The 12487-nt window shown below is 36.3% G+C and overlaps 1 protein-coding gene across 9 annotated transcripts in view; it reads right to left on the bottom strand.

The window, feature by feature from the left end:
* Positions 1-12487, bottom strand: part of LOC147821222 (soluble lamin-associated protein of 75 kDa) — a 59883-nt gene that overhangs the window by 32368 nt on the left and 15028 nt on the right. For 7 of the 9 annotated variants that reach the window (XM_087201235.1, XM_087201241.1, XM_087201237.1 and 4 more), the window contains 4 exons: positions 12315-12449; positions 11217-11316; positions 10689-10774; positions 6964-7135 (listed from right to left, as the gene is read on the bottom strand). In XM_087201235.1, the coding sequence (XP_087057361.1) occupies positions 6964-7135; positions 10689-10774; positions 11217-11316; positions 12315-12449 (493 nt within the window). Of the gene's footprint in view, positions 1-6963; positions 7136-10688; positions 10775-11216; positions 11317-12314; positions 12474-12487 lie in introns of those variants that run through there. The other 2 variants (XM_087201242.1, XM_087201239.1) reach the window with 2 other exon arrangements.

Raw genomic sequence — 12487 nt, 5'->3', positions numbered from 1 at the left:
TTAAAAATAAGTAGAATAAACTGAGCATGGTGGCACACACCTGTAATCCCAGTACTCGGGTGACTGAGGTAGGAAGTTCACTGAGAGTTCCAGGCCAGCCTGAACTACTTAGCAAGACCCTGTCTCAAAATGACAAAACCAGGGACAGGAATGTAGTTTAGTGGTGCTGTGCCTGCCTCGCAGGAGCAAAGTCCTGAGTTCGATCCTCAGTGTGTATGTGTGTATGGCGGTGACTAGGATAAAACCTTAAGTTAGTCTACATTTTTTTCAGCAATCACAGAACTTGATTTGAAATGTAGAGAACATGGGCCAGGGACTTAGCTCAGTGGTTCCAGTGGCTGCCTTGAAAATGCAAGGTCCCAAGTTCGATCTCCAGCACCAAAAAATAAGAAAGAAAGAAAGAAAGAAAGAAAGAAAGAAAAGTAGAGAACATAGAAAGTTTTACTGCCATTCACTGAGAAACAATTTTTTGGGGGGAGGCTGGAGAGATGCTATCCTTACTTAACAGGATATACTAATAGGTAAAAATTTTAAACTTGGAAGATGTTAATTATATCTATCTCTAAAAACAAAGGTCTATATTCTCAAACATCTTTTATGGTAGTTTGCTACTTAAGACCAATAAGGGCCAGGGATTTAGCTCAGTAGTTCTAGTGCCTGCCTCACAAGCGCACGGTCCCAAGTTCGATCTCTGGTACCCGCCCCCCCCCCCCAAAAGAACCAATATGCTTGTTTTGTTTAAAGAACAAAAGAAATATAATTCAACTCTATTTGTGAGCACCACAACTTACTAAAAACAAAATATGCATGGTATACTCCTGTGATATTTTATAGCTCACTAATTAAAGATTACAAAACTTAAGAAATGGCCTTTATTCTCAGAATGTAATTTAACTCTTCTTTCCTTTTCCTTAAACAATTCTCATTGGTTACAGTTAATTCTAAATTAAATTCCTTGTTGCTCCTATAAATAGGTGACTTTCAAAAGTTTGGAATAGTAACTTGCAAGTATACTACTTACAGATAAAATTTGGATTTATATTTAAGAGGATGACTGAAGCAATAGATTATGACAAATGTTATTAATTTATGACTAAAAATTCAAGTAAGTTACAATGTGAAGTATCTAGAAATTCAAGAAGTTAGACTATCATAATGGCAATATACTGGGTCAGCCAAAAAAAGGTACACATCAGGAAAAGAGTAACTTGTATAAATATTTTAATATTACATTTATTGAGACATCCTGAAATTAATGCAAGTTACCTTTGGCCTCTACAATTAAAAGAGGTGCTCAAAGTCATTAGCTTCCAGACATTTATTACTATGGCAAACCGAAGGGTGTATATTTTTTGGTGGACTCTGTAAATGCCTTGAGCTATTATTACTATTGCTAAAATACTACCTAATAAATAAGAGTCCTGAGGATGTAGCTAGACAACTATTGAGGAGATAAGGTTTCTAGGAATTTAGGAGCACTGTATAAAATACAGTTTAGGCCAGGTATGATGGTATGCCAGCACTTGGGAGGCTGAGGTGGGAGGATCATCTTGAGTTTGAGGCTATCCTGGGCTACATAGTAAGGTCAAGGCCAGCCTAAACTACATAGTGAGACCTGTCTCAAAAAAAAACCAAATTTAAGTTTTAATATGATAAATTCCAAATATTATAACTTAATTTGATAATACATATAGTTTAATAAAGCTTTCAAAGTATGATTACTAAACTTCAGCTTTAGAGTATTAGAACAGACTCTACACCCACATAGTTTTAGAAAACTAAAATCTACCCATGATATCTAGGAAGCACATGTTTGAAGTAAGTAACACACAGTCTTTCCCAATCAACTACCATGCACCACATGTAACTTGCCAGGATGGATCACTGTCTGTGGTTAGTAAAGAAACTATTTCTTCCATATGCTAGTTTTGAGGAAGACGCATGAGTTAATGTTGAAGAGACCTCTATCATTACCTACTTTAAGATACAGGAAGTCAATAGTGTTAGCTTTAACATAGATAGTAAACACCTGCTTTCAGACATGTGCCTTCAACAAAAGGTTCACAACCAGGTGAGATAATGGCACTGTAGCTTCTAGAGCATAAAATAATTCAATCGGTCTAAAGGAACCAATCACAGAAAGACCTTGCAACAATACTACCACAATCTTTTTGCAACATTGAGGAAACTACATATTGAAATTGACTGCTGTAGTCAGGCATGCTGGCGCATGCCTGTAATCCCAGCACACTGGGAGACTGATGCAGGCAAGAGAATTCCAAGTTCTAGCCCAACCCAGGAAACTTAAGTGTCACAGGAAGGCCCTGTCTCAAAATAAAAAATAAAAAAGCTAGGGGATGCAGCTCAATACAGGAGCCTTGGGTTCAATCTCCAGTACTTCAAAAAATAAAAAAATTTAAAAACCCAAACAAACAAACAAAAATATATAAAATATCTATATAAATAAAATTTAAAATAAAAATTAAAAATGTGATATTGATATACCAAAAAAGGAATTGGACCCTTTAGAATTATCAGACACTGTCAACCTTAAGAAATATAAAAAATGAGGGCCGGGGATTTAGCTCAGTGGTGCCACCACCTGCCTCGCAAGCGCAAGGTCCTGAGTTTGATCCCCCCATACCAAAAAAAAAAAGAAATATAAAAAATGAAACAAAGATCACTTAGTGGGTTACCTCTTGAGGTAGCACTCTAAGTACTCTACTATCAGAAGTAAAAGCCATACCAACTTCATTAATCTACTGAATCATTAGGAAAGGTAAAAGGATAATATCAGAAAACTTAAATAATTCCTTTTACCATAGTAAGAATCTTTCTCACAGAATAACATGAGAAGAGAAAAAGAAGTCCTTCATGATGGGGATGAGTACAGTGTAACTTGACTTTCAGATTACAGATGATTATACAACTAATTATAATATAGGAAATGAGATAAATAAACTGTAATTCCCTGGTGTCTAGCATAGTACGCTCAATCAGTATCTTTTATTACTATTCATGATCTTTGTTATAAGCTCAAAAATTGACAAGTAAATGAAGACCAAACTTGACAACCAGAGGGGATTGATGACTAGAAATGCTGTGAAGATGTGTCCATCCTACTAAGTGATAAGGACAGCCACAGAAAAAGAAACATTACTCATGTGGCTGGTGACAGCCACAGGAAAAGAAACACTACTCACGTGGGTGGTGAGGAAATGCTAATGGACATGGAAGACTCTGGGAAGAGCATGAAAACTGCTCATTACTAGGAAATATAATTAAATAAGCCTAGCCATATAAATGCTACTCAAAAAAGACTGAATATATCTCACTTTGATCCAGACCAGACACCTAGCATCACGACTACAAACTATATACCTATCTTATTTCTTTTTAAAATCCAGGGTATATAGACTTTGTATACCCTACATATAGAAAGTAATGGCAAAAAAAAAAACAAAAAAAAGTAACAGCAAGAGGATGCTCAAATTTGAAATTCTAACTCCTGAAAATGAGTTTTATCTATTGAGAATAAAATAATATATAAAGAATAAAATAAACCATAAAAATGTGATCCTGAATATTAATCTCCAAGTTGAAAAGCTTTAATACTGCTTTTAAAATTTTGCCTAGTGAGCAAAAAATCATTCCTATAATACCTTGAATAATTTCTCATGGAAAGCATTGGGGCTTTGATGCTAAAATATTCTACACCTTTGTGTTTACTCTCATTGAGCCTCCTCTTCACAGGACTCCAAGAAATAACTTTGTCTACTATCATAGTCTTTCAACTTTGAAGTCTAATTTATGTTTCTCTTTAATTCATCCTTCCCATTTAAAGCCAATTCCAAGACCACAGATTTCTGCCAGTGGACACACCAACAACTAACTGCAGATTCAGAAAACTTCAGAGCAGGAAGTCTCAGTGATCCCTTGGTCAAGCCCAACTCCCTCACACTGAAGAAGAAACATAAAAAATAAAAAAACAAAAAAATTGTTAGACTCACTTACAAGTTAACAGCAACACTCCAATGAAGCCCGAAATCTCCTGGATACTAATCAAGTCTTCTACGTATTACATCTTTATTTATTTAAAAGGTGATACATTTAAAAGACAACTTAGTTGTATAGCACACTAAAAAGTATTAGAGCTTTCAAACTATAAAATGAATTGGTTAAATAAGAATAAATTGTTCCAATTATTTCATTAATAATTTCAACCTCAAATTTGTTGGCAGTCTTGGGGTGTGTGAGAAAGTAGAGAATAAATCAAGCCTATTTTCAAATTTCTTATGAATATTTTCACTTTCCTAGACTGACGGGAGTGCGGCACTTGTTTTGGTTATAAATCATTTTGCTTCTCTTTGCTTCCTACTCCTTCCTAGACCTAAAATACGGATCTGAACCAACCCTAATAACTGAAGATATTCCAAGATACAAACAGTAGGTCCCAAGAGTTACCCATGACATAAGAAGCATGACAATGCCTTCACTCTTAAGTTCTTCCTCAAAAAATTGATAAAGGAATCAGGGCATAAAGTACACAACTGACTATCAAGGGGGGATTTATTCTACTGATAAAGAAAAATTCAGGAACCTTGAGGAATTATTTCCTAAAACTCTCTTTCAACTACAAAAACAAACATTATTTGGGTCAGGGATTTAGCTCAGTGGCATCGCACCTGCCTTGCAAGCACAAGGTCCTGAGTTTGATCCCCAGTACCAAACAAAACAAAACAAAAACTTTATTTGAAAGATTAGTTTGGTGCGTCTGGAGTTTTTTGAATACATAAAAGATCACACAGGGGGCTGTGAGAATGACTAGTAGGAGCATGTGCTTATTATATTATTAGCACATGGGAGGCCTTGGGTTTCATCTCCAGAATCACAAAAATAAATACATACAAGGAAAATGTTAAAGTCACAAATTAATGTACTCATTACATTAAACTAGAAACAGAAAAAACAAAAACTCCACAAATATCTTTTAGCAAAACTACCTAATCCAAAACACAAACTGTATTTCTCAGCACTCTATTTCAAGCAAAAAAGAATTTATATAGTTTCTTGAATTTCACTGTACTGTAACTGAACTTGACCTCATAAAAGCATTTTTGTACACTGAAACTATTTTTATGTACAAACACCCTCCTCAACTGATTCACTACTTCACACACCAAAAAATCATAAATAAAAAACAATGCTACCACACTTTCATTCAATCTGCTTAATAAAAATTTTAGCTTTTTGCTACTATGTACTTTTTTCTCTAATATATTTGATTGGAGGGGGAGGTCACACAATTTTATATTTGTTTTGGATAATCTCACCAAAATGTTTTTAAAACATTAGAATTTCCTCTGCAGAAAAAGCACTTCCCTGAACTAAATACCTACTGATTGAAGGGCCAGTATGACCATATCTAATTCCATTGTGACCTGGTAGAGAGAAACAGCTTAACAAGGAAAGAATTAAATCGAACACTGAGGATATAAGGCAATAGGAGAAAGTATGGAAGATGTGGAAAGTGGCAGATATTGTAGCACTTGACAGCTCTAGGGTATAAAATGGAGTTAACTACTAGAACTAGCAAAACTGAAGGCCAGATCCTAGAGATGTACATGAAACACAGAAGTAAAATACTGATCAGAAATACTAACAGGGAACACTATACTGCTTAACTGTGTGTCTTGAACAGAAAGCAAGCCCTCAAAGGGTATAAATTAACATGTTTCAAATGTATAGGCTGGTTTCAGGTAGGAAACTCCCCTAAAGCCAGTATGAGAAGTAAAAAGCCTCTAATTTTCACAGGAATTACCTTGTATAAAATAAAGCATACAGCAATTAATCACACCTCAATCCCAGCCACTGAACACTTAAAAACACCAAAGTGATGCCTTTTCCACAAGGTAGCACTAAACTTTCATTAAGCATTCTTTTTTATTTATAAACAGCTTTCTGAACTTATATAAATCACTGGTTCTACTTCAAATTTATACAAGAACAAGACAGTATATTAAAGGAGACCCAAAGTATTTACTAAAGAGCAAACAACATTTCAAATTATACATTACAGGTTTTTACTCTTGGGAAAAAACGATCTTCCTTTTACTGACTATGTGTACTAAGTCTCTTCACAAATGTGTGCGAACTATGGAATTAAGGTATCAGTCCCAACTGTTCTTCAAATCTGTAGTAAATTTGGTATGATCTTTAAACTGGCTTTGATCTGAAAAGCTAAGTTGGGAAGACTGGTAATGGAAAAAAGAAGAAATTAAATCATGTTTTTGGTCAAGGTATAAAAGAAGGCAGACTGTGATTTGGTGGTACGAGGCATGGGGTGTACGTGCACACAGAGAAAGTAGGCTAGAACTTCCTGCTCTTTAGCAGCTCTTGAAAGCTGAATAAAGGGCAAGTGTGAAGCAGTGTTGATCTCTCATGGATAGGACAGAGCTGAGTCGTCAGATAAGAAACCAAAACTTGAGATTAACAACTTCAAAGGAGTTTGTATCTTCTAAATATATGAATGCACTTTGCTTTTCTTAGTAATCGGTCAGGTTGCTCATTAACATGTTGGGTTGAATCAACCACTCTAAGCAATACCTTTAGACCATACTGTTTAGAAGAAGCCAGTAATAGTGATAGCACCAGAAATCAAAGTAAACAACCTTTGAATGAAAGGAAGTGCAAGGAGAAGACAAATTTGAAGTTCAACTCCAGTATCTTTCTCTGGGTAGAAAAATTATCTTCCATAGCAACTGTTTATTTCTGGGTTGTTTTTTTTCCAAGGGACTTCCCTAACAATCTTCACTTTCATAGGACATCAAAGTACTCCCAAGAAATACTAAGTATAATCACCTCAATTTACATTCTACAGTTTAATTCAATAGAGAATGACTCAGGGGGTTCTAAAATGGAGATTTCTATAACATACAGTTTAAGTAACTTGAAAAGACTCACCTGTAGGCTTAACTGAATAAAACCCAATGGCCTCTCCTTTCTTCCACAGAATTTTAGCATAATCAGTACTGCTATGACACAGGAATGGGATCTCATTTCTCTCCATTTCCTGTTTTCTATAAATAATGCGATTCAGAACATACAGAACCACTCTCTCCCCAAGAGTGCTCACCTACAAAGAGAGGCAAACAGCAGGCACAGCAGTTACCATAGGCAGCCAACAGGGAAGGTTCTTCACTCTGCTCCTGCTCCCATGCCTCACAGGGCATTCAGAGCACCCTTGGTGCATTCAAAGTGATTATAAAACATTTCATTATCACAGAGATGAACCGATCTTTCACACCATTTCCATAGACATATTTTATGCATGGAATAGTGCCTCTCTGAAGTCTAACACAAGCAAAAACAGGTTCCTCGCTCACCCAGCACCTCCTTCATGCTCATGTCCTCTTCATACTTTCATCTGCTCAGATCCAAGGTCTCACCAGCCCTACCATAGCCCCCTCTATGCATCCTGCTTCAACTCTTCATCCTTTTCCAGTTTCCATATTAAAAAAAAAAAAGGGGCTAGCACAATACTCTGGAGACTTTAAGAACAATTACCTCATTTGCTGAAGGAAGCTGTAATTATACCCTTGGGAAAGGCTCTGTCTTTCTTTTTTCAAGTGAAATGTTCATTTAACAGTCCTGTCTTTGCTCTAACTATAGGAATATCCCATCTCACCCATCTGAACACCCCTCTACTAAACCAGATGAGCAAGGACAGCGATACTGGGAAAGTCTAGTGAAACATATGACTTGGGGCAGCCACAGACGAGAAACAGAGCCTCACTTTCTGCACACAGGGCCACATGGTCACAGGAACCCCACCAATACCCACAGCCTTCTGACATCAGTTTTTCTCGAGACATCTTTCATGCTAAAAACAAGAGTTCTGTACGTAGTCTTTTTTCTTCCAAATCCCCTGAAGGGAAAACAGGTTCGCTTTCTGATTAGTTGAGTGGAGAGAGAAAGGATTAACTTTATTCACAAACTACTCTCAAAAATGTCCCTGGCGAGGGATCTCCCATACCAGACAATAAGGGCCATGACAGAGCTGACTGGCACCAATGGACAGGGCAACCCATTCCTTCCTTGAACACCTCTGACCAACATGAAATTCTTCCTCAGGCTGCTGCTGAAACCTATTTCCCAAAGACTATACTTTGATACTCTGATATTCTAGAATATACTTTGATATTCTACCAATATTTGAGGATGGAAGATTGCCTTCTGAATTTCATACCAAAGCTGAAAAATGAAACAAGTGAAGGAAAAGGCTGACCAAATGAAATCTGGGGGGCTCCTGCCATTCCTCTCTTATCCTGTGGAAGGGCTTCAGATCCCTAGTATCTTTCTTATCTGGCACATGGGCATTATAGAAATAAACGCTGAAAATATTGCTGAGGCAATGCGATGTCTCTGGAGAAAATTAACGTTTTCATTTTATTTCTATTTACATAAAGCCCAAGTCTTTTCCACATGTGCTGCTGTTTCAATTACGTTCTCATAGGAGACATGCACAGCTATCTTGGAACCTTATAGGTATTATGACACATTTATTCTTACTTAATTCCATCATATTAGATCCTGCTCTGTGTTTCTTCATTCTGCTTTCCACACATTAGTTCCTCCATTCAGTGCTGTGACATGCAAAATTGGTAAGCTGGCTGTCTATGGTTCCCTCCAAAAATGGTGATAGGTGAGGTATCAGGACAGAAAAGGGACAAAGTTTCACAGTATGTGACTGAGGACTTCCCCCTCCATGTAACTGAGCTCTAGGCACAGGATTATTACCTTTATTATCTCTTTTTAATTTTACCACAACTATGAGACAGTGGGAAATAAGGTTTATAACAACAAAGTCACTAGCTACGGTCATGTGTTTATTTAGTGGAAGAATGATTATTCCTTCCTGTGACTTTACCAATCAATTTTTCCTTATTGGCAAGGATTGGACTAGAGTAACAGTCTCCTTTCACAGATTTTTCCTACTTCTAAGTGGGAATGTTGTTACAAAGTAATTAGGCTGAAGGAGACTTATTGTAGGAATTCAAACAATTTTATTTTGGTCCTGACTTCTCCTTTTGTAATCCATATCTGGGGATTTCATAGTTTGTTAGGGTGAGGAGGAGAGGCTACCCAAACTGTTGTTAAGATTTCTCCTTCTCAGGCCAGGGATTTAGCTCAGTGGTTCTGGCGTCTGCCTCACAAGCATGCAAGGTCCTGAGTTCGATCCCAGGTACCAAAAAAAAAAAAAAAAACAAGATTTCTCCTTCTCTGTCCTCTAACGTTCCAGCCAAATGTCCAAATTTCAGTCACACTTAAACACCTCAGTATGTTTACCTTCTGGACCTGAACGCTTCCTTCAGCTAACAGCTGTTCCTGAGAGCAAGTTACAGCCTTCTATTGCTAATCCATTCCTCCCATTTGACAGCTTTATGCAGGATTTTTTTGTTGTTTTTCAAAGTCTTGCCATAGCTATGCAGCTCAGTATGTGAGATTTTAATTCCCTCCTGCCCTTTAATTGTTTGTTTGAAGTTCTTTATCAGGCTGGTAGATATCCAGGTGGACATTCTCCCAGTCTGTGAGATGGATCCATTGCTCTGGAATCTCAAGGCACATTCAATAATGAATACAATATCCAGAAGGAATACTACTAAGTATATTACTATCCTTCTATCATTTCCTCCCTTTAAGTTTGATCTTTTTTTTTTGAAGTTCCAAACTCAAAGGGAAGAAATGAGAACATTCCGGTAACCTGCAAGATTCCTACTTTCCTATCCTGGATTTCAAAGTTTCTAGAAATTTTCTGATTGGCTCAATTTGCCCACTGAAGTGAACGGAAATAGCTGACACCTTCAAGATCTGACAAGTTTTTATAGACTTGCCCTATCCTAGAAACCTCCTAAAGAAAGAATATTAGTATACATATTCTTATCTGTTAACTCTATTCCCCCTCAGCAAGGTCTCTTCCTCAAAGGGTTAATTAACATAGATCTCTGCATCTATTAAGCAATAGTAATGCTTAGTATTCTTCATAAGAAAAGCATGATGCACCTCAACCAAGCCAAGTGTCCTATTCTTCCACTTGTACTATACATCACAGTCTTTCTGTGACCAAAGACGTCTACACTTTTCTACTTTGCCCTGCCTACTCTAATATTTACCATCTTGGTTTCTATAGGTTTTTCCCCTCCTGTCCTGCCTACTCTCTAACCACAGCGTAAAGACCCCTCTTGAGCTCTTATAGCTCTAATACGCAAACCTATGTCCCTCTTATAACACAAGAGTCAGTTGGCTTCTGCTCTGTCTGAACCTGGTCACTCTTCTGTTTCAAACACTGTATCTCAGCCAGAGGAGGCCCAACTAATAAAGGGTTCTTGGTCTATGTTCTCCAGTGACATGGAAGCTTAGCAACCACACCAAGTGGACTAGCATTTCCTCTACCAAATAAGAAAATCAGAAGCTCACCTAACACACAGGTGTTCAGTTTTCTTCACCCAATTCCTCAAATACTTTCAGAGTCATAAAATAGAAGAAACCCAACCTGAGTGCTGGTTTCATCATAAGACCAAAACTCCAGGGGTTTAATATAAGGCAATCATATTAAAATGCGGAAGAGTTCAATAACTTCAAAGACTATCACTGTTTATAGGAAACATTAAATTATAAGTGTTTGTTACCTGCTTAAGTCCCTCTTTAGCTGGAACAGATGTTTTCACAATATCATCAATAGCCCACCACTGATCAGCAAGGTAAAGAGCCACAGCTAAAACAGAATAAACAATCATTAACACTTAAGTCTTAAGGTTAATGTATACAGTATTATAATTTAGTAAGGTTATATTGCTTCTCTTAATATACCCATACCTTGTAATACAATGTGGCCCCATTTATACCATTTTTATTTTGTTTTATTCATTCAACATTTGATTTTAAGAAATAAAAAATTACATTTTTTTCAGGCATGGTGCCACACACCTATAATCCCAACACTCAGGAGGCCAAGACAGGAGGATCGCTGCAAGTTCAAGGCCAGCCTGAACTACATAGCAAGACCTGTCTCAAAACAAACAAAAATTACATCTTTCTAAACTTATAATTTGAAATAAAGTCTTAAAAAAATGAATTCCTTCCTGTAGTTACCCTCTTAATAAATTCTAGTGGTTTGAAAAGCTCCTCAATTTACAAAAATGAAGCAAAAAAGAGACCTGTGAGTGAATCCTCAGGAGCAAAAAGAGCAAGAATTTTCTGGGTCTGATCGCCACCATAAAGAGGTACAAAGCCTACATTTGACAGACTAATAGGAATCTGAAATGACAATTGATTAAAGATTAGTTAAGAAAATACAAAACATACTAGAAACATGTACTAATCAAAATAAAAGTCTTAAAAGAAATTGAAAAAGATAACACATAATAAAAATATCAAAGTGTTTACCCAAATATTACATTTTTCCTACATTAATTTTAATTTTACAACTTCATTTCAAGGTGACAGTCTCCCTAGTCCCTAAAATAATAGTAAAATCAGGTAGATTTCCTTTTTTGGAAGAATTTTATTATGTTGGAGAGATGAATATGTCAATATATATTATGTTCTGGCTACATGACTAAATAAAAACAAAAGCCATATTATCATCTATAAAGTCACTGAAAATCAACTATAGTTTATCATCTTTATTTGGAGTACATGAAGGGGACATATTCCATTTTCGAGTAAAAGAAGCCAGTTAAGTAAATTCATTTTTCCAGCGAGATACATGCAATACTTTAATAGGCTTCACTAATCCAACATGTACTCTTCATTCAGAGACAATATTATAAGTCAGACGATATAAAATATTGGTGCTTGAGAAGACTTTACAAATCTTTTAGATCAACACCATTTCCAGAAGGAAAATCTGAGGGCTGGAGAGGTTAAGGGATTTGCCTACCTCAGTTCACAGTGGAAGTCTAAAGATTCCAAGTCTAATATCGTGCTATCACAATATATCACAACTGACTAGAAGTTTTGATTCCTTACCATTTTCAAAAAAGGGAATAAAGATTAATGCCACAAAATGTAATTTAGTATTTGGCTCATTCTTCTAATTAAAAAGAAATTTCTGAACTTACATATCCCAAATTGAAAGAAAATTTAATTAACTCTAATGTGGTAACTACTCTTAGCAAAACTGGTAAACTTTTTATATATAATTTCAAAACTGAATGGTTAACACGATAAAATTATTTTTTAAAACACAATGTTGGTTTCATGTATAAACCGGACTTAAAACATCAGAAAAAAACCAGAGCAGACTGCCTTACCGTAGTATTGGGAAGAAGAAAACACTCTGGGTTTTCAGGATCCCCACATCTTAAATCTGACATGTAGTCTTCAGCAGAATTTTCCAATTCCTCATGACTGCAATTATCCAACAAATCCACAGGGAATGCCATCCTCTTTAACAAGCAACATGGAACAACACTGTTCAGAATAT

Source organism: Heterocephalus glaber, unplaced genomic scaffold (genome assembly GCF_053883595.1).
Source record: "Heterocephalus glaber isolate CG9 unplaced genomic scaffold, H.glaber_assembly_v1.0 deba00001758, whole genome shotgun sequence".
In the NCBI taxonomy this organism is placed as follows: domain Eukaryota; kingdom Metazoa; phylum Chordata; class Mammalia; order Rodentia; family Bathyergidae; genus Heterocephalus; species Heterocephalus glaber.
The sequence above is the reverse complement of the archived record's forward strand: the minus strand, read 5'-3'. Positions and strand labels throughout refer to the sequence as shown.